The following is a 26,489-nucleotide window of genomic DNA, read 5'->3' as shown; positions in this document are numbered from 1 at the left end:
GAAACAGATCCATTTACAACTTGCCAGCTGCTAGAAAGGAATCCAACTCACCTGGAGTTCAAACTCAAGAATATTCTGAATCCAATGCAGGAAATTGTTCAAGCAGGTTAAAAATAAGCATGGCTTTTACTATAAATTTACCACTGTGGTCAAGATTTACAAAGACACAAAACTCCATCTCAGCAATTGTATTTTGACAGCAGTCACCCTGTAGCTAGTCTTCCACAGAGACCAGGTTTGCTGATGCAAGGCATTGGTACTGTCCTCTGAGTGGGGTTTCAAAATGTGCCTCCAGAAATTCCTTTTGTGGACATATTCTCAGATCCTGTCCAAATGTCTCTTTTGGGGCAGGTAAGTACAAGGAACATACTTTAAGCCAACCCAGTTTTCACTTTGTATGACTGTTAAAGGAACAAACCTCACTTGGTGAAGAGCATACCTGGAAGACAAGATGACCCCAGGGTTACGGTGGGTCACTCAGAAAAAAGAGCATCCAGCTTTCTCAACCTCACACCTTGTGCTGTACAGTTTTTCAGTATGTCAGGGTACACTTCCTTTTAGTTTACTTTTACATAATTTAGTAGTGTTAGAACAAAAACATAGGAATGGACAGATGAGCTCAAACCAGTGGTTCATTGAGTCCACTAGGTCATCTGACAGTGGCCAGTAGCAGTTGCTTCAGAGGAAGGTTCAAGAAACCTGTAGAGGGCAGTTATGGAATAACTGACCCACAAGGGAAATTTCTTCCTATCTCCTGTTAGAAGTTGGATTGTGCTCTGAAGTATGAATGTTTATATCCCTTTTGAAAATAAGTAACCAACCAGAGGTCAGAACTTCTCTCAAAGGCCATGGAAATAATGTCAGATGTAGAGAAGAATCTGCTGCTTTACAAGACAGTTCGCATAAAGGGAAGAGGACAGAGCTGAAGTCCTCCATCTAGTTGTTCACTAGCAAGAAGTCCTGGAAATTTTTGGATACAATTGATTGATAGCTAAGGAATCTCCACTACGCCTGCAGAAAAACCAGATCTCTTGAAGTATGGGCCCCTATTTCAACTGTACCTGAGCTGCCTACAATTACCACCTGGGTGTCAAAAGAAAAGTGCAGTTCAGCAGAGAATATCCATTACCCTCACTGATACATTTTGGTATCCAAGCAGAATTCAATCAGGAAATTTCATTCATTGTTCTTATAAAGTTTCACTTATGGTGCAAAGGAAACAACAACAATAAATTGTTGTTATATATATTTTTTCTGGTGCCCAGCACAATGGGGTCCTGGTGTCTAACTAGTACACATAATTAATAATCACAAAAGGTTGATGATCTTAGCTACACTAGAGTTTCTCCCATACGGTTGACTGGAGATCTACAACCAAAACGCCATAATAAAATTTGGGTACCAGCCATAAGTGTTCTTTATGCAGGTATATCAAACTCCCAACTGAGCACTAAATGTCAAGATTCATCAGACTGGCCAGCAGTTGGTTTCTCTAGTTGCTGTTTGTTCTAAAGTCAGATTTTGGAATTAGTTCCTCCGGCTGTATAAGAACCACACTTGGTTGGTTGTAAAGAAAATGTTACAGCCCACAAACTTTTCTGCCCTCTTTCCATAATTCTTGGAAATTAGTTTGTTTCAACTTTAACTTTGGAAAAGTTGTGGCATTAGCAGGGATTGCTAGAGCTCTAAAAGATTTATCTTAAGCATATAAAAATATATATGCCAGTCATATACTCTTCATCTCTTTCCATCCAAAATGTGGGACCTGGGCGTTTCAAAGTTGCTACAGACAAGATGTTAAAATCCTTCACTAGTTGGCACGCTAGGCCTTTGAGAAACCATTCACTGTGTGAATCAAGGCTCTCTCCATAAAGTCCCTAGTGGTATTGTTGGACAGAAGTATCTGAGCCTCATCTGAGAAAGATTTGCAAAGTAGGTTCCCATTTCTCTGCAGAGGCATCCTTTGTAAGTTGCTACTTGGTTGGTTCCCAGGTAATTCCTTCAATACGAAGCTTTTGCTCTATATGGGGGGGAACTCCTAATTCTGTCCTATTCTATCAAAAGCTAAAATTCTGATTTATCCTTTTTCTCACCCACACATACTTCTGTGAATCACTGTTTGCTATTTCCCATTTCTCTCTTCAGCATAATGAGAAATGTCTAGGGCTGTCAAGCAATTAAAAAAATTAATCGCGATTATTCTCACTGTTAATAGAATACCATTTATTTAAATATTTTTGGATGTTTTCTATATTTTCAAATATATTGATTTCAGTTACAACACAGAACACAGTGTACAGTGCTCACTTTATATCTTTTATTACAAATATTTGTGCTGCAAAAAACAAAAGAAATATTATTTTTCAATTCACCTGATACAAGTAGTATAATGCAATCTCCTTATCATGAAAGTTGAACTTAAAAATGTAGAATTATGTGCAAAAAAACCTGCATTCAAAAACAAGACAATGTCAAACGTTAGTGCCTACAAGTCCACTCACTCCTACTTCTTTAGCCAGTCACTCAGACAACCAAGTTTGTTTACATTTCCAGGAGATAATGCCCGCTTTTGTTTACAATGTCACCTGAAAGTGAGAACAGGCATTCGCATGGCACTGTAGTAGCCAGCATTGCAAAGTATTTATGTACCAGATATGATAAAGATTCAGATGTCCCTTTATGCTTCAACCACCATTCCAGAGCACATTCGTCCATGCTGATGATAGGTTTTGCTCAATAATGATCCGACGCATGTTCATTTTCATCATCTGAGTCAGATGCCACCAGCAGAAGGCTGATTTTCTTTTTTGGTGGTTCGGGTTCTATAGTTTCTGCATCAGTGTGTTGTTCTTTTAAGACTTCTGAAAGCATCCTCCACACCTTGATCCTCTCAGATTTTGGACGGCACTTCAGATTCTTAAACCTTCAGTCATGTGCTGTAGCTATTTTTAGAAATCTCACATTGGTGCCTTCTTTGCATTTTGTCAAATCTGCAGTGACTGTTCGTAAATCAAACATCTGCTGGGTCATTACTATAACATGAAATATATGGCAGAATGTGGGTAAAACAGAGCAGGGGACATACAATTCTCCCCCAAGTAGTTCAGTCACAAAGTAAATTAATGCACTATATTTTTAACGAACATCATCAGCATGGAACCATGTCCTCCGGAATGGTGGCTGAAGCATGAAGGGGCACATGAATGTTTAGCATATCTGGTACGTAAATACTTTGCAAGGCCAGCTACAAAAGTGCCATGCGAACGCCGATTCTCACTTTCAGGTGACATTGTAAATAAGAAGCAGGCAGCAATATCTCCGTAAATATAAACAAACTTGTCTGTCTTAGCGATTGGCTGAACAAGAAGTAGGACTGAGTGGACTTGCAGGCTCTAAAGTTTTACATTGTTTGGTTTTTGAGTGCAGTTATCTAACAAAAAAAAATCTACATTTGTAAGGTGCACTTTCACAATAAAGAGATTGCATTACGGTACTTTTATGAAGTGAATTGAAATATATTGTTTCTTATATCGTTTATGCAGTGCAAATATCTGTAATAAAAATAAGGTAAGGTGAGCACTGTATACTTTGCATTCTGTGTTGTTACTGAAATCAATATATCTGAAAATGAAGAAAAAATCCAAAAATATTTAATAAACAATAGAACAGCAATTGAAATTTAACAGTGCAATTAAAACTGCAATTGATTGCAATTAATTTTTTTTAGTTCATTGAGTGTGTTAACTGCGATTAACCCACAGCACTAAAAATTTCTTACCTAATAATTTTCTTTCTACTAGTAGTATCTCTTAATTCAGCTCACTGTCCTTATCCGATAAAGGACTATGATACAATTTAAAGAAAATTGGAATTTTTTTTCTAAAGGGATATTTAAATATATAATTGTCTTAACGTTAGTTATCATCATTTCAGGTTGTCTTAAGGTTAGTAATAGTTCGCTAGAGTGTTCCTATAGCTTTGGAATAACTCTTCTAATGACCTGAGTTGAAGGACAAGGCTTAGTCCAGTAGCCTCTGTCGCAACCCTATACATAGTTATGGCTCTGTATGGCCAATTGTCGGTCCACGGCCATCTTGTTCTGCTAAAAGGACAAGGCAGTCTCCATCTTGGACCAGGTTCTTGTTCCACAGGAGAGGGCAGAGACCTAATTCTGCCCAGCAACACCGTGGTGTCGTGTGCAACCCTGAGGTGCGGTGTGCAACATTCTAGTGCTGTGTGCATTTTCCCGCTCTCTTTTGCTTGGTCATCTAGGGGTCAGGCTAGTGCCTTGTGCAGAGATGCCAGTGTGCTGTGTGCAGATCCTGTTGGCGTGGGGGGCAACTGCTTAGAGCCTGAAGGATGTAAGAGCCAGGGACCAATCAGATGCTGACACGAGTGAGTGAGACCCTTCGAATAAAACTAGGTTTCCCCCCAAAATCTTTGTGGCGTGTCCGCGTGTCAGCTGAAGGGCCTGATCAACCTTTTGGCCAGGGTCTCCTCCCGGTATAGCTAGCTCGTGTTCGTGTGGAGTATCCGCGTGTCAGCTGAAGGGCCTGATCAACCTTTCAGCCAGGGTCTCCTCCCCGTATAGCTAGCTCGTGTCGTGTCGTTTTGGATTCGTTATCGCTTTGGATTTATCGTTTTGGATCTATTTCCATCAGCTCGTCATGCTTCTGGTGTCTGCTCTGCTGGTCAGCTGCGTCTGGAGTGCGGTATTTGCTTTCTAATTTCTGACAGTTTACTTACCTAGCTTCCTCTCTCTTTTTCCCCCTTCCTAACTCGGTACCAAGTGTGTATACAGTATATGAGACTTGAATTATTGAGCTCATAATTGCACAGTTGTTTAGTTTGTATAGTTGTTCTGGGTTTTAGTAGATAGTTAACTATAGACTGTTTTAAGTTGTGTGAGTTACTGCTCTGTCTTTGTCTGGAGTGCTTGGTGCTAGGTGCTGTCTCCACCTGAGGATTAGCTGACCAAGGGGTTTCTGTCCCCGCGGTCTGTGTGAGTGGAACCTGCACAATCGCAGCCGCACCACACTCTGGGTAAATCCCTTAGTGTGAAAGCAAGGGCGGTTGAGGCAGTGGCCTGTGGGTCTTTTCTGTGTTGCACCGGGCACCGCTCTGACGAACCCGATTTCCATCTTGTGTAATTGGTGTGTCTGCCTACTCAGTGTGAAGCAGTGAGCAGTATAGATTTGTATTGTTAATGATTTTTGGGTGTGTTTGTATTGTTTAATAACATCCCAGCTAAGAATTGCCCCCTCCTCGGCCAACGTTGTAACTATCCCCCAATAAACGCAGCCACTTGGCTTTAAACTTAATTCTGGTCCAGCCTGGTTTTTCCTCTCCCAATACCAAAGCTGATCGAACCGCAATCGGTTTCGGACAGCCTCCAGCAACAACACTGGATCAAATTGTACAGGTGAGTGATATTACCCATTTGTTCTGAATGAGAGAAGCTACTAGCAGAAAAGTACCAGGTAAGAAATTTCTCAGTCTTCTTTGTAGACTCACTCTTGTCTTTCAGAGTAGCAACCGTGTTAGTCTGTATCCGCAAAAAGAACAGGAGTACTTGTGGCACCTTAGAGACTAACAAATTTATTTGTGTGCAAAACTACATGACTGATCTCAGAGACTGAATATAGAAATACGTTGGAGAAAAAGATAGACTGTCACAATGAATTGTCATTTTCTAATCACATCATTTCTATAACGCCTCTGGATTTCTTGGAAAATCAAGTAACAACTGAAACTCTTCAGCTACAGATAAAGCAGACATCCAGTGAAAACCTGAAGCTGCTCCATGGCATAGAAGAAAGCAATACAAACATTGATGCTCTGCTCATAGAAATCAAAGTATTAAACTCAAGATTGGATTTGCAGCATACAGAACTAACTGCAAAGATAACTGCTTATGCAGAACTAGAAAAAACAGTTCTAGTACTTAAAAAAGAAAACTCAGACTTACATGAGAAACTTGAATCTGTTTCTTTTGATAAGCAGCAGATATCTTAAAAACTTATGCTTCTAAAAAAAGAACTTGACAAGGCAAAGTCTGACCTGGATATGTACAAAGTTAAATTATCTGATGTAACAGACATGCTGGAGGACTAATTTAAATAGGCATCTTAGCTGCAGAAACTGTGTGCAAAACTACATGACTATGGGCCTGTTCCTGGATGTCAACAGATGTTTTGCCATGAATTTCAGTATGACTTTTAGGAATCATACCCAGAAGTAACTCTCTATATCCTAATATGTCCACAGAATAGTCACTAAAATAGACAACTTAAATACTTCAGAATGTTGCAACATTTTTGTCATGGTGAGACTAATGACCCTGAACCTCTCAGAACACCCTCAGTAGGAACAATTGCTGTATATGTTGTGAGGTTAGCTTTGGCTTTATTGCTAACATCATTGGTGGGATGAAGCTTCTTGTACAACTCAGAGCTAAAATGCCTTTGTATATGACAGAGAGGCCCATCTTCTCTGTAATCTTGTATGCTATTGTTTTATGTTAAAAAGTTTGAGTCTGGGACTACAGTACTGTAGCTATACAGCCATTAAATCGTTTTCTTTTACCTCGTCAGTTTTTGACATTTAAAGATTTTTCCAGATGCAAAGCCAAATTGTCTAATATGTCAGCTCTTTCCCCATCTATAAAAATGTAATTACCAAAGACTGAGCAACTTTTGTTTGTAGATTCAACTGGATCTAACTACTTCAGGAAAAAATGAACCAAATAAGCGTTTGGATGGAGTTCAGAAAGAGCTAGAGGAAAAAGAGAGAGAAATGAAAAAAGAAATATCAGAATATCTAAGCAGACTTCATCAAGTAGAGAAAAATCATACGGCTCTTCTGACAGAAGCAAAAAGAAAGGTAAAGCAAACAAGAAAAGGGCACGGGGGATCTTAAGGAAGATTTGAATATTCAGCAAACAACTTGTGTATATAATATCCCCCCAAAAGAGGTTGTCTTAGCTATAGTATTTCAAAGCATTTACTTCCAATAATTATTATGGGGAAAAATGAATGTGTAGAGTATTTCATAAACTTAATACTTTGAATGTTGTGTTCACACATCTTCACTGGAACTACTCCTGGGAGGAAGGGCTTGGTAGAGTGGGTCTAACCGTCTGCTAATCTAGGCGTAAAGACAAATGTTACAGCATTGGAGATTGTGAGGAAAGAGTCAATTGTGATTACATTAAAAGGAGGATGTGGCAGGATTTGAGAAGAGACTGAATATGAGAGAGAGAAAAGAGTTGAATGTGACAGAATAGAGGTTTAATAATCATACTAGTCCGTCTATCTCAGGATGTCATTGTTTCACAAAGAATTATTTAAGCCATAAAACATCCCCGTGAAGTAGGTGTCTCATTATATCAGATGTGATAGAGGTGGAATGTGGTGGAGATTAATTACTAGCAAAAATATAAAGGGCCAGATTCTCTTTTGTGCTGCATTGTGTATTAGTCCTCTACGCAAGTGTAAAGTAACTTTGCAGTGGGATAAATGACAACACACGGTGCAGGGCAGCAGAATTTGATTCAAGAACTTCAGATTTGAAGAGACTGAGCTGGAGCCTGTGTGGCATCCAAGATGATTTGAGAGGCAGCTGGAGAAGTGAGAGCAAATAGAAGGAAGAAGCTTGAGGAGTAGTATTTCTACATTTAGGTTATGAAGAATTGGAGGCTTTTAGTAGAAATTCTAACAAAACTTTTAACTGTTTGGCCTTACAGAGTCCACATAGATCCTATACAGAAAAGCTAGTAAAATATGAACCATCGGTCTGAACCTATGAAAACAGGAAAAAGCATGTTAGATCTGCCTCTGTTGTACAACACTTTTATCTGATTTGTTTAAGGATCTCTTCTCATCTTTAAGTGTAATGTTTGGCTTTAGGGAGCTTAACTCCCACTGAATGTTACTGTAACTTAGTTCTATAGATTTTTCTAAATCGTTATTATACTTTACAAATTGTACTGAAAAATATAAGGCTTACGACACTTCAAACTATATATTTATTCAATAGTCATAACAAGTCCTCCTCCCTCCTCTTGAAAGAGTTGTCTGCACAAATGTGTACCTACAAGCTTTTCAGGTATTAAGTGCCCTAGTTCCGATAACCACCCCATTTGAAATTACTTGTGTCTTTTTATTCTTTTCATTCCTATGAATAAAAAAAAGAGGGTTTTTTAAAACAAGATTTCTAGTAAACTACCTTTTAAAATATCGTTGAAGTCTTCTAGGCACAGTTCTTATATACAAGGTTTTACACATAAAGCAAATTGGTCTTTCACATTTTAAATTCAAAACAAAGCATTTATATTACACAAGCTTACTGCAAAGCTCCTGCAGACAATAAGGACATTTTCTGTGTCGTATTCTGTAGGGGGCCTTTTCAAAATTGTACTAGTTATCATTTTTTGCCTATAGAATGAAGTAGAAATTCAGGCCTGTCAAGAGAAATTGAATTTATTGGAGCAGTGTCTGGATGAACAACAGTTGGAAATGGAGCTCTTGAAGTTACGTAAAGAGCAATTAAATAATTCTCTGAAAGATGCTAACCAGACAATAGAAGAACTTAAGAAAGTTCAGGTATGTATTTTCCCTATACACTGTTTAATTTTTGACTTTCAAACTAAATTGCAACGTGGTATCTAGAAAGAGGCATCGTATAATGGTATAAGCACAGAACTGGAAGTAAAGAGCTCCTGAGCAGACCTCTGGCTTTGACTCTGCCTTAATTTCACCAACTAAAATGAAGATAATCCTACTTTGCCAAGGTCTGTACTTGAAAAGTAAACCGTGTTTAAACATGTCTTTTCACTCTGCCCCTAAGGTTAACCATAACTGACTGATGTGATATTAAACATAACAGGGCAGTGTCTACACTGCATGTTGTAACATCATGCTAATGAACACATTAATTAATGCCTTGTGAAACTTTCCAGTGTAGACATGCCCCTATTGTCTTTAAACTGTTTCTACTACCTCATTATGTCACACTCAATTTGTGAGAGCATATCAGTTCTGATGTATGCAGAATTTCCATCTAAATTATTAACTGATTCTTCTTATGACAGCACTATTCTTGCTAATAATTTAGATAGGCATGTCAACAATTCCACATGCCGTTGCAAAACATTTCTGGAAATGACTGTATGAAGTTTTACTTGTAACGTACATAGGTTGGGTGGAGCAAAGTTTTTAAACCTGTCCATCTAGCTGAATTTTCTCTTATCAATTCCCTCTGCGTATTCTAGCCTGCAGTCTTTTTCTACTTCTGTTTGTGGTGAATAAGGGACTGTACTTCTATGCTCTCACTTCATAAATAAACAAACATTGAAAAGCACTCATGTAGCACAGTGTGGAGCCGGTATTGTGGCAAGCAGGCACTGAATTACAGTACTCACTCCATGCCCAGCTAATGGAGCACTGTGCTTGATATTTACATTATCCTGTAGTGCTTTTTATAAGGCTGCCAGATATCCACCATCCATTTATTTTGGCATTCCAATGCACATAGCGTGGACAAACATGCCTGGACCACATGCTTTTCAGCTGGGTCAACTGGTTATTTCAAATATTATATTTAGATTATTATTTCTCTATCAAGGAAATCTACACACATGAAGCTTTCCAATAAACATGACTTAACTTTTACTGACAGGTGAGATACCATTAGTGAGAGTATAATGCTTAGACAGGAGAATGAAGTTTCCTATTAGCCACTAAAACAATATATTTTTATTTTATAGGTAGACAATCTGAAGCATATATATCAACTGAAGAAGCAAAATGAATTTGCTCGTAGAAAAATGGAGATGTGGATAAAATCCTGTAAGCAGCTACAGAAGGAAAAAGAAATGTTGCAGAAACAAATTAATGAACATGATGCTCTATTAAAGAAGCAAAAGCCAAGTATGTGGTAGCTTAATAAGGAAATGCGGTACTAGAATATAGTTATAAGTTAATCACGATTAAGGTTGTGACGTGACTTTCCTTGACCTCCATGAATTTTGCAGCACTGGTGCAGCTGAGGAAAACCAGGGGCCAGCCACACTGGCCGCTGCGCTGGCAGCCCCAGGCAGCTGGTCCCCAATGCTGCCCAGTGGTGGTGGGGCCCGGGGCTGCCCCCATACTCCAGTGACAGGGGACCCCGGGCTGCTTCCCTCTCCCGCATAGGGCCCTGGTCCAACTAGGGCTGCAGTGGGGCCCGGGCCTGCCCCCCCACCAGTCATCTTCTGGAGCGACCCCTTCCCAGTAGGTAAGATTAAGTCACAGGTATTTTTAGTAAAAGTCATGGACAGGTCATGGGGCTGTGACTTTTTGTTTATTGCCCGTGACCTGTCCATGACTTTTACTGAAAATACCTGTAACTAAAACGTAGCCTTAATCATGATCCTGTTTCTAACCTTAATGCATTTAATTATAAAGCATGTTTTCAAAACATCCATTATTACATTTGATTCAGATGAGGGCCAGATCCTCAGCTGGTGTAAATCAGTATAGCGTCTGAAGCTCTGCCATTCACACCAGCTGACAATCTGGCCCAAGATCTGTCTCCTCAAATTTCAGAGTCTCCTTATAGGTTACGAATATAAATTTTCAACATCTATGTTTTGAAATTAAAAAAATGACCTTACGATGAAGGGGAGGCTATTTTTTTAAACGACTACAGTGTTGTGTATAGCGTCTTACAGTGCTTTGCTTGAGACATGTACTAATCACAGAGTGTAAAATGTTGGAGTATGTCTGTTCTTTCCATTGCTGGCCATCACAATAAAGAAAATTCACATTCTGGGTATAGATGGCTGATGGTTCAGCATCCACAATAGAGAAATTTACATCTTTTAGAGTTTATACATATGTCCTTCCAAACAGCTTTTGGTATCCTCCTGGATTGTAGACAGTGAGAGAGGAGCAGCTCTAAAAGTGTTATGCTTCAGACAGTACCTCCATTTCTTCTTCGAGTGATTGCTCCTATGCATTCCAGTTAGGTGTGCGCGCCGCGCGTGCACGGCTCTTCGGAACATTTTTAGCCTAGCAACACCGGCGGGCCGGCTGGGCGCCCCCTGGAGTGGCGCCGCTATAGCGCTAGTTATATACCCCAGCCGGCCCGTCCGCTCCTCAGTTCCTTCTTCCCGCCCATGACGGCCAGTTGGAACTGTGGAGTGCTCGTCGTCCTCCACTTACCTAGCTCACCTTGGTTCTACTTTTGTGTTTAATGTACATAGTTAGTTGTTAAAATTGGTTAGTTGAGTAGTCATTAGATAGATTAGGGGGAATTAGGGGGGCTTAGCCCCTCTTTTCCCGTCCGGTGCGGGTGTATGCCCAAGACACCGGGATTCAAGCCCTGTGCGGCTTGCCAGCGGCACATGCCGGTTGGGGACCCTCACGACTCCTGTCTTCGTTGTCTCGGCGAGGGACATCGACCAGATAAGTGCCCCATTTGCAGGTCGTTCAAGCCGCGAACGAAAAAGGAGCGGGACATTAGATTACGGCAGATCCTCATGGAATCGGCGCTTACCCCTGCGGTGCCGACACCTTCAGCTCCGCCGTCGTCCTCGGTGCGGAGCGCTCCAGCGGTCCCCAGCCGGTCCGATACCGAGACTGTTAAGAAGCAGCCGGCACTGAAGCCCCGGCACCGCTCCCATTCACCATCTGGGAAACGGAAGCCGCAGCCCAAAGCCGTAGAGACTGCTACGTCGAGGCCACCGGTCCAGCAGCCAGTAGCGGCGCCTTCGGCACCGACCTCGACAGCGCGCAGACCGTGCGCGGTACCGTCGACTCCGGCGCCAGCAGGGCCGTCGAGTCCGGTACCCCCGCGCTCCCCGGTGCAAACCGTGGTCGAGCTGCCTCTCCCGTCCACGCCCGAGACGTTCTCGACGGCGAGGGAGCTCATAGAGCTAACAGAGGCACCGAAACTCCGGCCCCCGGCACCGCCGGTGCAGGCTGTTCCGTCAGTGGGCAAACCGGCCGTGGTACGGCCTGCCACCCCTGACAAACGGGATAGAAGGCGATCCAGGTCCCGCTCCCGGTCCCGATCCCGGAGACAGTCACCTTCCCGCCGTTCAAGGTCACGGCACCGGTCTCCATCCCGGTACCGCTCTCCTTCTCGGCGCCGGTCGCAGTCCCGGTACCGCTCCTCATCGCGGTACCGGTCGTACTCCCGGAGGCGTTCCAGGTCCAGGTCCAGGTCCCGGTCCCGCTCTCCGGACCGTCGGCACCGAGGAAGGTCCGGATCCCGGCACCGCTCCCGACGCCGTTCTCGAAGCCGCTCCCGTCGACGACGGTTGAGATCGCGGTCGACCTCCCGGTACTCTCGCGGTCGAAGGTCCCGCTCGCGCTCCCGGTACCGAGACGATCGGCACCGGTACCTGGCACCGTCCACGGACAGACTGGTGGCATCGACGGCGCAGTCCCTGAGCGCCTCTGCCCCCCCGTGGCCTTCCCGCCAACCGTCGGTCGCTTCACACGACGGCAGCGGTGCAGATTACCGTGCGGACCCACAAGGACAAGACCTTGGTCCTCAGCAATGGGGCTTCTGGACCCCCTGGGGGGCTTGTCACGAGGCTCAGGGCGCCCCCTCCCTCCCGCAACAGGGGCCCTCCGACCACAGGGTGCCGGAAGCCACCGTCAGCAGGCCCCCTCCATCGCCTCCGGTTGAGGTTCCACCGCCGCCGGTGCAAGCGGAACATCCCGTGGAGGCGGCGGCTTCGCACCCCATGGACGAGCCTCAGCCACTTCCCATTGGTCAGGGCCATTCCTCATCTTCGTCGCCCGACGAGGCGGTGGCGGGATCCTCGTCATCCGATCCCCCACCGATTGACTTACGTGCCCATCAGGACCTCCTTCGTCGGGTGGCACAAGCTATCAACCTCCCGGTAGCAGAGGTCATCGAGGACGAGGACCCGATCACTAATGTGGTTGGAGCGGAGGCCCCCATGCGAGTGGCCCTGCCTTTTGTTCGGACTATCCAGAGAAATGCCACCACACTCTGGCAGTCACCTGCGTCCATCCCTCCCACTGCCCGCGGAGTGGAGCGGAAGTACTCGGTACCCCCGACTGGGTACGAGTACCTGTACACCCACCCGGCCCCGGACTCTCTAGTTGTACAGTCGGTGAATGACCGGGAAAGAAATGGGCAACCCGCGCCAGCACCGAAGTCCAAGGACGCGCGCAGGATGGACCTGTTGGGCCGAAAGGTCTATTCGGCTGGCGGCCTCCAACTACGCATAGCCAATCAGTTGGTTCTCCTGGCCCGCTATGCCTATGATAATTTCATGGCCCTCTCTAAGTTTACAGAGTTGGTTCCCACATCCTCCAGGCAGGAGTTCTCAGCCCTGCTAGAAGAGGGCAAGAAAGCTACCAGGTCCTCCATTCAGGCCTCACTGGACTCTGCAGATTCCGGAGCCAGGACCTTGGCATTGGGAGTAACAATGAGAAGGATCTCCTGGCTGCAATCGTCCACCTTGCCGCCAGAGGTTCAATATACATTGCAAGACTTGCCCTTCGATACCAAGGGCCTATTCTCGGAGAAAACGGACTCCAGAATCCAGACCCTTAAGGATGGGCGCATTGCCATCCGTACGCTGGGCATGCACACGCCTGCGACACAGCGGAGATCCTTCAGGCAGCAGCCCTTTCGCCCGTTCAATCAGTCCAGGTCACGGCCTGACAATGCACGCAGGGGCAGACTGAACCGCCGTAGACCATCGGGCAATCGGCGTACCCAGTCCCAGGCGCCTTCCAAGGCCCCCCAAGGGCCGAAGCAGGCGTTTTGATGGGACGCCCGAGGACGGCCCATCAGTCTCTCCCCCGGATCCTTCCCCGTTATTTTTCAATCGTCTTTCCCACTTCCTCCCGGCGTGGTCCCAGATTACATCGGACAACTGGGTGCTACGCACGGTAGAGTCTGGTTACCATCTTCAGTTTGTTTCGCCCCCACCCTCCCACCCACCCACCCCGTCCCTCTTCAGGGACCCCTCTCACGAGCAAGTCCTCTTACAAGAGGTCGAGTCTCTGCTGAGCTTGGGTGCTATAGAGGAGGTGCCGAGCGATCTGCGAGGCAGGGGATTTTATTCCCGATATTTCTTAATCCCCAAGGTGAAGGGAGGTCTACGACCCATACTCGACCTCCGAGAGCTCAACAAATACCTTGTCAAGCTCAAGTTTCGCATGGTGACCCTGGGGACTATCATTCCCTCCCTGGATCCGGGAGACTGGTTTGCTGCCCTCGACATGAAGGACGCGTATTTTCATGTCGCCATTTACCCTCCTCATCGGCGCTACCTGCGTTTCGTTGTCAACAATACGCACTACCAGTTCACAGTGCTACCCTTCGGCCTCTCTACAGTGCCGAGGGTATTCACCAAGTGTATGGCAGTGGTGGCCGCGGCCATCCGCCGTCGTCGGATACATGTCTACCCCTATCTCGACAACTGGCTAGTCCGAGGACCATCCCGCCAACTGGTGGCGTCCCACATGGCCACGGTCCTAGCCCTGTTTCAGCGTCTAGGGCTTATGATAAATGCCGAGAAGTCGATGTTGACCCCTTCGCAAAGAGTGGAGTTCATCGGTGCGGTCCTGGATTCCAATTTGGCCAGGGCCTGCCTGCCCCAACCTCGGCATCAGTCTCTGGTCTCTATAGTTCGAGACCTACAATCTTTCCCACGGACAACGGTGCGTTCCTGCCTCCGCCTTCTGGGCCACATGGCTTCGTGTACGTTCGTCACTCAGTACGCGAGGTTGCACCTTCGCCCGTTTCAAATTTGGCTTGCGTCAGTGTACCGGCCCCACCGCGACTCCATCGATATGGTAGTCACGCCCACGAAGCCGGCCCTCGCTTCGCTCACCTGGTGGCTGGACCCAGCAGTCGTGTGTGCCGGAGTCTCTTTCCGCCCTCCTCAACCATCCGTCACTCTGACCACGGATGCGTCAGAGCTGGGGTGGGGGGCGCACCTAGCCGACCTGCACACCCAAGGTCTTTGGTCGCCCCGAGAGCTCTCCCTCCATATCAATGTCAGGGAGCTGCGGGCGATTCGCCTCGCCTGTCAAGCCTTCTGCTCCCGTCTCCAAGGGCGTTGTGTCGCGGTGTTGACGGACAACACAACGGCGATGTTTTATGTCAACAAGCAGGGTGGAGCCCGATCTTCCCCGCTGTGCACGGAGGCGATGCTACTGTGGGACTTCTGCATAGCCCACTCCATTCACCTGGTGGCGTCCTATCTTCCAGGGGTGCAGAACACGCTGGCCAACCATCTCAGCAGGTCGTTCCTGTCCCAGGAGTGGTCCCTCCGCCCAGATGTGGTACACACGATTTTCCGGAGGTGGGGGTTTCCCCGGATAGACCTGTTCGCCTCCAGAGAGAACAGGAAGTGCCACCAGTTCTGCTCGTACCAGGGTCGCGCCCCGGGCTCCCTGTCGGACGCATTCCTCTGCCCTGGACGGGTCACCTACTATATGCCTTCCCTCCGTTCCCGCTCGTACATCGGGTGCTTCTCAAGCTTCGGAGGGACAGAGCCCACCTCATACTCGTCGCTCCGGCCTGGCCAAGACAGCACTGGTACACTCTGCTGCTCGAGCTATCGGTACGAGATCCCATCCCTCTACCCTTATTGCCGGACCTGATAACGCAGGACTTCGGCAGGCTCCGCCACCCGGACCTGCAGTCCCTCCATCTGACAGCCTGGTACCTGAGTGGTTGACCCACACTGAGCGGGCTTGTTCGGTGGCGGTCCAGCGAGTCCTGCTGGAGAGCAGAAAGCGCTCCACTCGCTCGACCTACCTCTCTAAATGGAAGCGATTCGCCATATGGTGCGACCAGAGAGACATGAATCCATTCGTCGTACCTATCCCAACGATCCTGGACTACCTCTGGTCACTTAAAGAGCAGGGTCTCGTGGTCTCATCGTTAAAGGTGCACCTGGGGCGATATCTGCCTTCAGGCCGCCCGTCGGTCACCGGTCCATCTTCTCCGATCCGACGGTTTCCCGCTTCCTCAAGGGTCTAGAGCGTTTGTTCCCGCCAGTGCGGCCTCCGACTCCGCCCTGGGACCTGAATCTGGTCTTGAGCAGGCTCATGAGAACCCCCTTTGAGCCCTTGGCTACGTGTTCGCTGCTCCACCTGTCGTGGAAAACAGCTTTTCTCGTCGCCATAACCTAAGCGAGGCGAGTTTCCGAGCTCCAGGCCCTGACGGCCGGTCCTCCGTACACCATCTTTCATGCGGACAAGGTCCAGCTTCGGCCTCACCCGGCCTTCCTCCCTAAGGTGGTGTCAGCATTCCATGTAAATCAGGACATTTTCCTTCCCGTTTTTTTCCTGAAGCCTCATGCCTTGAGTCGGGATCAACAGCTGCACACCCTGGATGTCCGCAGGGCCCTTGCGTTCTACATACAACGAACAAAATCCTTCCGGCGTTCGCCACAACTGTTCATAGCAGTTGCAGAGCGCATGAAAGGCAAACCGGTCTCCTCTCAGAGGATTTCCTCATGGGTCACTGCATGCATCAGAACATGCTACGAGCTGGCTGGTGTGCCAGCTAACCGTCTTACCACTCACTCTACGAGAGCGCACGCCTCATCTGCCGCCTTCCTGGCCCATGTCCCCATTCAGGACATCTGTAGAGCGGCCACCTGGTCTTCTGTCCACACTTTCGCTTCCCACTACGCGTTGGTGCAGCAATCCAGAGACGATGCAGCCTTTGGCTCCGCAGTCTTGCACTCTGCCACGTCTCATTCCGACCCCACCGCCTAGGTAAGGCTTGGGAATCACCTAACTGGAATGCATAGGAGCAATCACTCGAAGAAGAAAAGACGGTTACTCACCGTTGTAACTGTTGTTCTTTGAGATGTGTTGCTCCTATCCATTCCAGACCCGCCCTCCTTCCCCACTGTCGGAGTAGCTGGCAAGAAGGAACTGAGGAGCGGACGGGCCGGCTGGGGTATATAACTAGCGCTATAGCGGCGCCACTCCAGGGGGCGCCCAGCCGGCCCGCCGGTGTTGCTAGGCTAAAAATGTTCCGAAGAGCCGTGCACGCACGGCGCGCACACCTAACTGGAATGGATAGGAGCAACACATCTCGAAGAACAACAGTTACAACGGTGAGTAACCGTCTTTTTCTAAATATCATCAGCCTGGTACTAGTTGCAGCTTTCTGGGACCAGGAAGTGCTGGAGTTTATTAACTTTAACAACTGTTTTTTAAGACACATACATTGGGGTTTTATTGATCACAAGCTTCAGTCATTTCAAAAGTTGTCAGGGGCTAAGTATAGAGCTATTAGGACAACAGTTTAAAGTGGTCACCACAATGTTAAAATACTACAACTTGTCTGCCATTAGCTAGGGTAAGTTAGGCTAGCAAATATTCATGTGTGTCCAATAAGTGGAATAACTACTGGTATAAAAAGGGATCCATATTTCTGAGACAAGCTATATTCAATTATATAAACAAAAACTGTTAAAATAATGGTGATAGGGAAAATTTGCCCCACCTGTCCAGCCTAGGTTATTATTTGCTTGCAGCATTTATTGTATTAGGCCCAAAGGCCTATAGTCTAGACAACTGTTATATATAAAGCCAAAGTTTGCATTTCTGCTTTTAATATGTTTATCTGTACAGAGGGCATTCAGGGAAAATGAGGAACCAAAAGAAGGAAATAAGAAAGGAGTGTTCAGCTTGTGTTTAGATTGCTTTATGAAGTTTAGCCTGTATAATGTAACCGCAAAGAAAGGGTCTTAAGACTGGCAGACCACCAACAAAAACTGCCCAGAAACAATGAAAGGAAAAACCATATATGGGAAAAAACTGAAGTAGCTTGTTAATGGTACAATTGATACTCCCAAATAAGGGAATTTTAAGTAAATGCTAATTTGCGGTTTTAACCTTTATAAGCTTGGTAAAATTTGTAACAGGCAGAGGGGAGCTTAACCCTCTCCCTGCATGCATGCTTGTACTACAATAAAAGTGCCTCCGGCTGCCTGATCCAAAATTCAAAGGTGTGGTCGATTTTTCCACAACAATGGTAAGGTGGTAATGTTAAACACTTCAAAGTTAGGAAATGCCAGAATGAATGTTTCCCATGCAGTGTGTGTCAGGGGCAGATTACAAAGAATCACGGTACATGTCGGCCTGACAGTAAATATGGTATCAACAGAGATCTCTTCTATAAAGTAACCCTTAGAGGTTGTCTGTTTTGTTTTATTTGGTATAGTTTATTGTGGTTGCACAAGTACACACCTTATGTACTTAATTAACGAATGAATGATTGAGATCATTGCATTCTAAACTCATCTTTCCAGAGTCTCCTTAAAGTTATTTGTACAGGTAATGACTCTTTCCTTTGGTCAGGTGCTGATGAGGTTGCCAGTGCAGAAGAAATGAGGTTGAAGCTGGAAGAACTAAAGGACTCTGCAGAAGAGAAAACCAAGGAAGCAGAAGAGAACCTGGAGAAGTACTGCACTCTGATTATTAATTACTATAAACTAGAGGAAGCAAATGAGCTGTTAAAAACACAGGTCTCTCTGTTAAATGCTCTGCTGAAACAGCCAGCAAATGCTGTTAATTCTCCTTCACAAAATTCAGATAATCCAGTAACACTTAACAATCAGTCAGTTACAGAGAAGAGGTCAGATGAAGATCCTACTAAGCTTTCAGGTAAGACAAAGATGCCAAGAAACCAAGGAAATTGATGGGGAACCAAAATCCCCTATACCAGAGACCTTATCTAAAAAAATTCAAAAGGGAGCCATCCACCAACATTCACTGACCCATATGGCGCCCTCACTCTTTCGGCCTGTCATGGAAGGTGCCGGGGCCCACTCGGAGACCCTGCGCTACGCTGAGTACGCGAGGGTCCCCGGCGACAGCCGGCAGGGTGAGCCCGACATGGACAGGGGGCTGGCCAGAACTATGATGGCAATTGGCCTGGGTGTTGCAGCTGTTGCATTTGCAGGTCGCTATGCTTTCCAGGTCTGGAAACCACTGTAACAAGTATTCAGAGAAACAGCAAAGAAAAATGCAACCGCTAGTTTTTCATCCTACTATAAAGGAGGTTTTGAACAGAAAATGAGTAGACGAGAAGCTAGTCTTATTTTAGGCATAAGTTCATCTGCTGACAAGGCCAAGATTAGAACAGCTCATAGGAGAATCATGATTTTGAATCACCCTGATAAAGGTGGATCACCCTACTTAGCAACAAAAATAAACGAAGCAAAAGATTTGTTAGAATCCAGCACCAAAAATTAATGTCCAAGGACTTCTGTGATAGAACTTTTTATACATTCCTTTCTACTGGAAATCCTGTAGATATATTGTGCAATAGCTACGTATGATGCTCTATATAGCTGCATAACATTGGATCAAATAGTCAGTTATCTATCTTCATTATTAAAGATCTAAGACTATTTAAAAAGCAAAAAAAAAACAAAAAAAAAAAAACAACCATTCACTGACCCATGAGAATAAGGAGTATGAGCCAGACGGACTCCCAGAGATAGTCAAAAAAGGTAATTGTTACTTCTTTAGAAAACTGTCCATATTGGTGGGGAGTGTGCGCGCACACGCTTATCTAAATAATCGTGTTGTCATACATGTGACTTGGAAGCATTGTAAAAACTTGGACATCATTGGACTGACAGTAAATATGGTATCAACAGAGATCTCTTCTATAAAGTAACCCTTACAGGAGGTCTGTTTTGTTTTATTTGGTATAGTTTACTGTGGTTGCACAAGCACACATCTTATGTACTTAATTAACAAATGAATGACTGAGATCATTGCATTCTACACGCATCTTTCCAGAGTCTCCTTAAAGTTATTTGTACAGGTAATGACTCTTTCCTTTGGTCAGGTGCTGATGAGGTCGCACATTCACTGACCCAGGACAACGAGCCAGAGTATGAGCCAGACGGACTCCCAGAGCTGGTCAGAAAAGGTAATTGTTACTTCTTTAGAGGAGAACGGTCCACATTGGGGAGAGTGTGTACGCGCACACTTATCTAAATAATCGTGTTGTCATAGGTGTGACTTGGAAGCATTGTAAAAACTTGGACATCATTGGCCAAATTCAGCCCTGGTATAGGTTGCATAAATCCATTTAACTCAACTGCTTGTCAGAGCTGAGTTTAGCTCCTTGTGCTTTAAAAAATAAAAAAAAATAAAAAAAAAAGTCCTATTATACAATTAAGGCTATAAGGGGATAATATCTTTTGTTGTAGGTGTATGTAATTTCTAGTGGTTTTGTCTTTTGGTCTGTGTGATGTCTTCCCATCTGTACAGTTTTGTAGTATTTGATGACAAATGCAAAACAGCCAAAAATTCTGAAAACCAGAGTCCTAATATAAGGTTGTAGTTTTGAAAATCAGTCTAGAGACATTTTGTTGACTTTGGGGCGCCTCCAAAAACTTTGCATAAGCCCTTTGGCAAAAGAAAGGGATTCTAGGCCCAGACATTCCCAATATAAAACACCTTTATCTTCTGGTTGATAGGAAGGTGGAATATTTTTGCTTAAACATTTTTGACTAAATGTTTTCTCATTGAAATGTGCTGTATTTTCAAAGCCGAGATGTATTGATTCTGACAGTTTTTGCTGGGAAGGTTTCTGAGGTACAAAGTGGACTTTTGAAGGGAAGAAGGCAGCCAAATTGAAAACCTGACATTTTTTATACAATTTCATTTTATGAAAGCATTTGAAAGGCTTTTGTTTTCATTTCAATCCAGAATAAAAACAAATTCTGAAACCTTGAAAGATTTTGGAAAATGGAATTGTCACCCTCTGGCCATCTCTATTTAGAACAACGGAAGAGATATAATTTTGAGATGGAAATGATTTTCCAGTTAATGGTGTCCCTTTAAAAGAAAAAGACCATTTTCTTGGGGGAAACTCTTTCTGCCATTTTAGTACAGGAGTTGTTGCACAGATCCACAGCCTTTCCTGAGTTCACATATAAAATTCTGGGAATGCAAGATATACTGGGGGAATTATTAGGACTATTTTATTCAGGTGAGGAAATCCTGTGTTGCTTTCCTATATTATTACCTCTTCTCATCTCCATCTTGAAATGAGTAAGATCAGATTGATTAGAACAATAAAGTAACTTAATCAGCTGTGGTTAATGGAAGCTGTTTATTTTTCAGGGTTTGCTGATATTCCTACTGAGAAAATCAGCCCTTATGTTTTGCGTAGAACAACTCTAAACCTAAGGACCAGTCCCTGTCTTGCTGCCCAAAGCCAAAGATTGTCAACCTGTTCCCAAAGTTTACAAAATGGCAGGTCAGATAATCCTGCGGAGATCTCTTAACTGACAGTTGGTGGCAGCAAATCACAAAAGGTAACTGTTCTTAAAAATGTATCTAAATGTGCAGGGCCTGGGAAATCCACATTATGTATTTATCTATCCAAGTGAGTCTGAAGATATGCTGTGGTATTCATACCTCCTTTATATCTGCTGTGAATATACTGAAGATGAGGTCATCAATGTAAATATAATGAATAAAGCTTGGCATATAACAAAGGTCTGGGCATAATGGTAAACTTAAAATGGTTGATATGATCAAATCTGTGATCTCATGCCAAGTGCTCATTAACTTGGTAAATGGAAATGAGCTAAATCTTCCCAATGTAATGCTCATCACAAATATGTGATTAGTTCTTGAAAGGCCTGGATGCTTAGAGCAGGGGGTGTGTGCGTGTGCATATATGTATTACACACAAAAGCATTCAAAAGTTCGGATATGCTGGAATTAAGTCTGCTTGTCCCAGTCTCTCTGCTCAGCCAGTCCCAGTTCTCCTCTCCTCCCCTTAGCTCTGTCTCTTCTCTGTGTCTCCTCCACAAGGAAGATTGTAATAGCAGTGGGGACTGGAATTTGAGATAACCCCAAAAGGTATATATATATATATATTGTGAAATTTTTTAACAGTTTTACAAAGCTGGTGTTGAACATCCCAGGGAGATTCCCGGGAAGGGGACAATATCAATCTTGGGAAAGACTGTATCTGGAACTCCCAAAGATTGAGGATGGTAGACTGGCAGAAAAGCCCGCCTCTGATGTATGCCGCATGGCATGGAAATTATTAATGCAATTGGGAGGAAATAGAGAAAAATGGGACCAGGCCCCTTTAACAGATATCGTGCAAGAAATTATCAGACTCCAGGGAAATAGGAGAGGCGTTTCAGGCTCTAATTGACACTGGAGCCTCTGTCTCACTAATTAAAAACACCCCGCAAGCAGGAATTAAAGGACAAACCAGTACCGGAAGGAATGGATACGGGTACCCTTCATGGTCCAGGGATTCCATACTTCTGGGAATTTAATCCAAACTCACCACATGACTGATGACGTGATACTAGGAACAGACTGGCTGTTTAAAAATAATATCATCATTGATCTCCCCAGGGGAATCCTATGGAGGATGGAAATGCTTCCTCCTTATCATCCCACAGTAAACCAAAATGCCTGTGTTACAGACAAAAAACGATATGCGGATTGCTGCCCTTACCATAGAACAAAAAAAGAGGAACGGCGCTCTAAATTTCCCATGGTCTGGACGCAGCGAAAGACAGATTGTGGTAAAATGAATACATGTGTTAAGATTGTAGGAGACTTGGTACCCCCACAGAAACAGTATCGGTACCCCTGGGAAGCCAAAAATCAACTAATACAGATAATTAAAGAACCAGAAGAGCAGGGAGTGGTCAGGAAAACAAACTCCGCTTTTAATTCTCCAGTATGGCCTCTCCTTAAGGTGGATGGACAGTCATGGCGCTTAATGGTGGATTTCCAAATAATTAATAAAGGAAGCATCCCAATGGCCCCCATTGTGGCAGACATGACCCAAGTGATACAAAAAGTACAGGCCACCTCCAAATACTTCTCCGTCATAGATCTTGCTAGCTGTTTTTTCGCAATACCCCTGCACCCAGATTCACTGGACCGCTTCACTTTTACTATAAGGGACCAACAATACACATTTCAGCACTTACCCCAGGGCTTCCAGGATTCCCAAGCCATCGCACACCAGCATGTTGTGAAAATGCTGGATCAACTAAGCCCATAGGATCAGCCATCGTGTTCTCCTATGTGGATGATATCTTAATTTTCAGAGGACCCGAAGAAGTCGTCCTGCGTCTCACGGAAGAGGTACTTGGCTTAATTCACGAAACTGGCTTTAAGGTAAGCCTGGAAAAGCTCACCTTGTGCAGCCCCGCATTGTTTATTTGGGTACTGTGATTGGTCTACCTATCTTCCCTCCTGACCAAAGAAAAGTAAGGGCGCTTGTAGAAATGCCAGCCCCTACAGATGAGCATTCCCTCAGGGTACTATTAGGGGGATTCAACTTCTTCTAACTACACATTTATAAATATGCTGAAATCATGCTCCCGCTTTGGAAACTGTTAAAGAAGACAACAAAGTGGGAATGGGGCCCAGAACAGGAAACCGCCTTGGGGATTTTGAAACAAAAAGCCTTGTCAGCCCCAGCACTGCGCTTTCTGGATGAAATTAAACCATTCATCGTCCGGTTAGCCGCAAATAAAGTTGCAATGGCAGTCACCCTGCTGCAAGAGAATGAGGATCAAAAGCTAGTACCCCGGCATATGAATCTAAAAAACTCCAAGGTGCAGAATTAAATTTTGATGCATGTGAATGGGAATGTCTAGCCGCAGTATGGGCTGTGCTAGCCTTTGAACCGCTTACCAGCCAAGTCCCAGTCACAATTCAAAGTACTCATACTCCCTTAAAATACATCCTGTCAGGAAAACTGATGGGCGGCAGGGTCTCAAACACCAGAATGGCACAATGGACCCTGACTCTAGTAAATCGAGGGGTCACTACTGAGACCGTTTCTAAACCAGACATTCTGACCCATGCTTTGATCGAAAAAGGAACCAAGCACGAGTGTCCAGAGACCACACTAGAACAAAGGATCAGTCAGGTGCAAGCACTCCCTCTTGAGGAATTAGATATGGTGGGGCAGGAAAAACATATTTGGTTTACTGATGGAAGCTCTATGGTAGTACAAGGGAAGAAAAGAATTAAGTATGCTGCCATAAATTTGGAAGAAACAGTGATAAAAAGATATTTGGACCAAGGCTCAGCACAGCATGCTGAACTTCATGCCATATACCAAGTCCTGACGCAGTATGACAAAGACAAGTGCCCCCAAGCAATATACATCTATGCTGATAGCAACTACTGTGTGAACGGGGTACAATACTGGATGTATGATTGGCAAAGGATTGGGTGGAAAGCCACAAATGGCAAGGAAATAGCATATATGGATGAATGGAAGTGGATTTACGCCTGGGTCACCGCACACCCCAACCAACTAAAAATTAGACATGTAAAAGCCCATGAGAAAGGCTCAGCAGCCGAAACGGTGTGAAATAACCGTGCTGATGCAATAGCCCAAGATTATGAGGGAGTGGCAGTGATAACTCGAAGGCAGGAACAGAAGGCATTAGAATCAGTCTGTGTCCCCGGAAGAATTGAAAGACAGGAACTAGTGAACATAGCTCACCAGTTTATTCACGAAGGAGTAGAAGGGACTCTGGGAAGGTTGAAGCAAGTAGCAGAATGGAAGGGAATGAGAGATGTAGAGACATGGGTAAGAAACTGTGTGCAATGCACAAAAGATACCCCTCCCCCCCACACCAGCCTCAAATGCTGCACCAGTGCAGACTGGGTCCTTGGCATAGAATTCAAATTGCTTTTATTGACAAACTGCCAAGAAGTAAGGAAGGATTTCAATATCTGCTTGTGATAATAGATGCATTTTCAGGATAGGTAAAGGCCTTTCCTACCAAAAACAAAAGTGCCCGAAGAGCTGTGAAAAAGTTGTTCTCAGAAGTAGTTTGCTGGTATGGAACTCCTGAGATCGTGGACTCTGACAATGGAGGGTCATTCATAGGGGAAATGTTCACAGTCATCAGGCCAAGTGGTGAGAATGAACCAGACCATTAAGGAAGCACTCAGGAAGGTTGTGGACACCACCAGTAAAAATTGGCCAGACAAACTGCCGCTCATTCTCGTTGCGGTCCGCAGCAGCAACAGATTACGAACAAAAATCCAGCCACATCAACTGCTTTTCGGGCAAGCCATGAAGTTGGTCATTGACCCTGAACAAATTCGGGACATGGAGGGTTCAGCATCCCTGGAAACTCATGAGTATTGGCAGCGGCTGAAGCAGTTGCAGGAAAACAAAACCACTCTACAGTTTAAGGTAAACCAGGCCACTGAATTAATGAATCGAAAAATGGATCAGGAAAAGTCTGGGAATCCCCAGCTATGGGAAACAGGAGATTAGGCAATGTATTTAAAATTGGGCAAAAGGAACCACACATTGGAGTCAAAATGGACGGGACCATACTCCGTAGTGGATCGCCTCGGTCCACTTATTTACCGTATAAACAAGAATGTCAAGTTAAAATGGGTCCATGTGTCGCAAATTAAACTGTTTGGATACATTTAATATTTTCATTATGTTTAGACCCTTAGGTCACGAATCCCAGATGCCACTCAAATACCGGGACCCTTGGACGTGGTGCATGTTTATTGTTCTCCTCACAGAATTACTGGGCGTAGCGTTGGGCTGCTGGTATTCACCGTACTGCAGGTGCTCCTTGGATAATCGGTCCGCTTTGCAAATTCGATTTTTCAGACAAATCCCGACCACTGAAGAACCACCTTATGGCACCAGAACTAAGGCAGCTCCTGAGCCTACAATTGTCCATCTGGATCCTGTGCTTTAACCCAGTTACCAAAGGGATTCTACTGGATCCAGAGGGCATATTAAGCCCCAATGCAAAGGTTAACCACAGCCAATACCAGGAATCACGAGGGGAAGGTAGAGCTATTTCTGAAACACCCCCAAATGAGCGCCTCTTAAAAACAACTTGCACACCCTGGGCCCTGATCCAATATCCTACTATTCGCTTACATTGGGTAGACTTAGCTACGAACCTCACCATATCTTCCTTTGGAAATACACGTGTATGTGGGAGAAGGGAATCTTGGGTTTCAGATATTTACAGATGTCCCAAAAGGGAGGGCAAAGAATTGATTGGTGGGACTTCACTTGGAAGGGTACGTGGGAGACACCACTGCAATTTCAGATTATCCCTCACTCCCATATGGGATGAGGTGATAAAATCCGGAACACTGGTAACTGTTAGTGGTTTATTGTCCAAGACATACTCAGGAGGTCACGTTCCCTGACGGATGTGACTGGGTATGGGAAAAGGAACACCTGTTTGTAGTAAGATGAGGCCCTGAAACACAAACGCTTGTGTCAGAGGCCTAGTCTGAGGTCTGAAGCATGAACCAAAGTACTTCCAGGCATTGCTAAGCAAAAGCTGGGCTGTGAGCCAGAGGCAGGACTCACTCACAGAAGTTGGCGAGAAGAGGGTTGTTAGAAGCAGGTGCATTCACACATATAAGTACTAACAAGAGGAACTTGTGCCAAGATGGCACCTGGGC

General features: G+C 45.0%; 1 protein-coding gene and 1 pseudogene across 1 annotated transcript; both read left to right on the top strand.

The window, feature by feature from the left end:
- The first annotated feature begins 333 nt into the window (after positions 1 to 333).
- Positions 334 to 25,595, top strand: LOC123356920 (centromere protein F-like). Its single transcript, XM_045000187.1, has 10 exons — positions 334 to 351; positions 6,706 to 6,882; positions 8,442 to 8,603; positions 9,767 to 9,929; positions 18,363 to 18,668; positions 18,820 to 18,888; positions 19,427 to 19,519; positions 21,150 to 21,285; positions 25,056 to 25,233; positions 25,581 to 25,595. Exons 1-10 carry the CDS (start codon positions 334 to 336, stop codon positions 25,593 to 25,595), a joined length of 1,317 nt encoding a protein of 438 aa, XP_044856122.1.
- On the top strand, positions 18,813 to 19,335 carry LOC123356917 (annotated as a pseudogene).
- Positions 25,596 to 26,489: the final 894 nt, after the last annotated feature.

Source organism: Mauremys mutica, unplaced genomic scaffold, assembly GCF_020497125.1.
Source record: "Mauremys mutica isolate MM-2020 ecotype Southern unplaced genomic scaffold, ASM2049712v1 000049F_np12_subseq_15227682:15323992_obj, whole genome shotgun sequence".
Taxonomy (NCBI): Eukaryota; Metazoa; Chordata; order Testudines; family Geoemydidae; genus Mauremys; species Mauremys mutica.
Note: the sequence above shows the minus strand (reverse complement) of the source record. Positions and strands in the feature narration are given on the sequence as shown.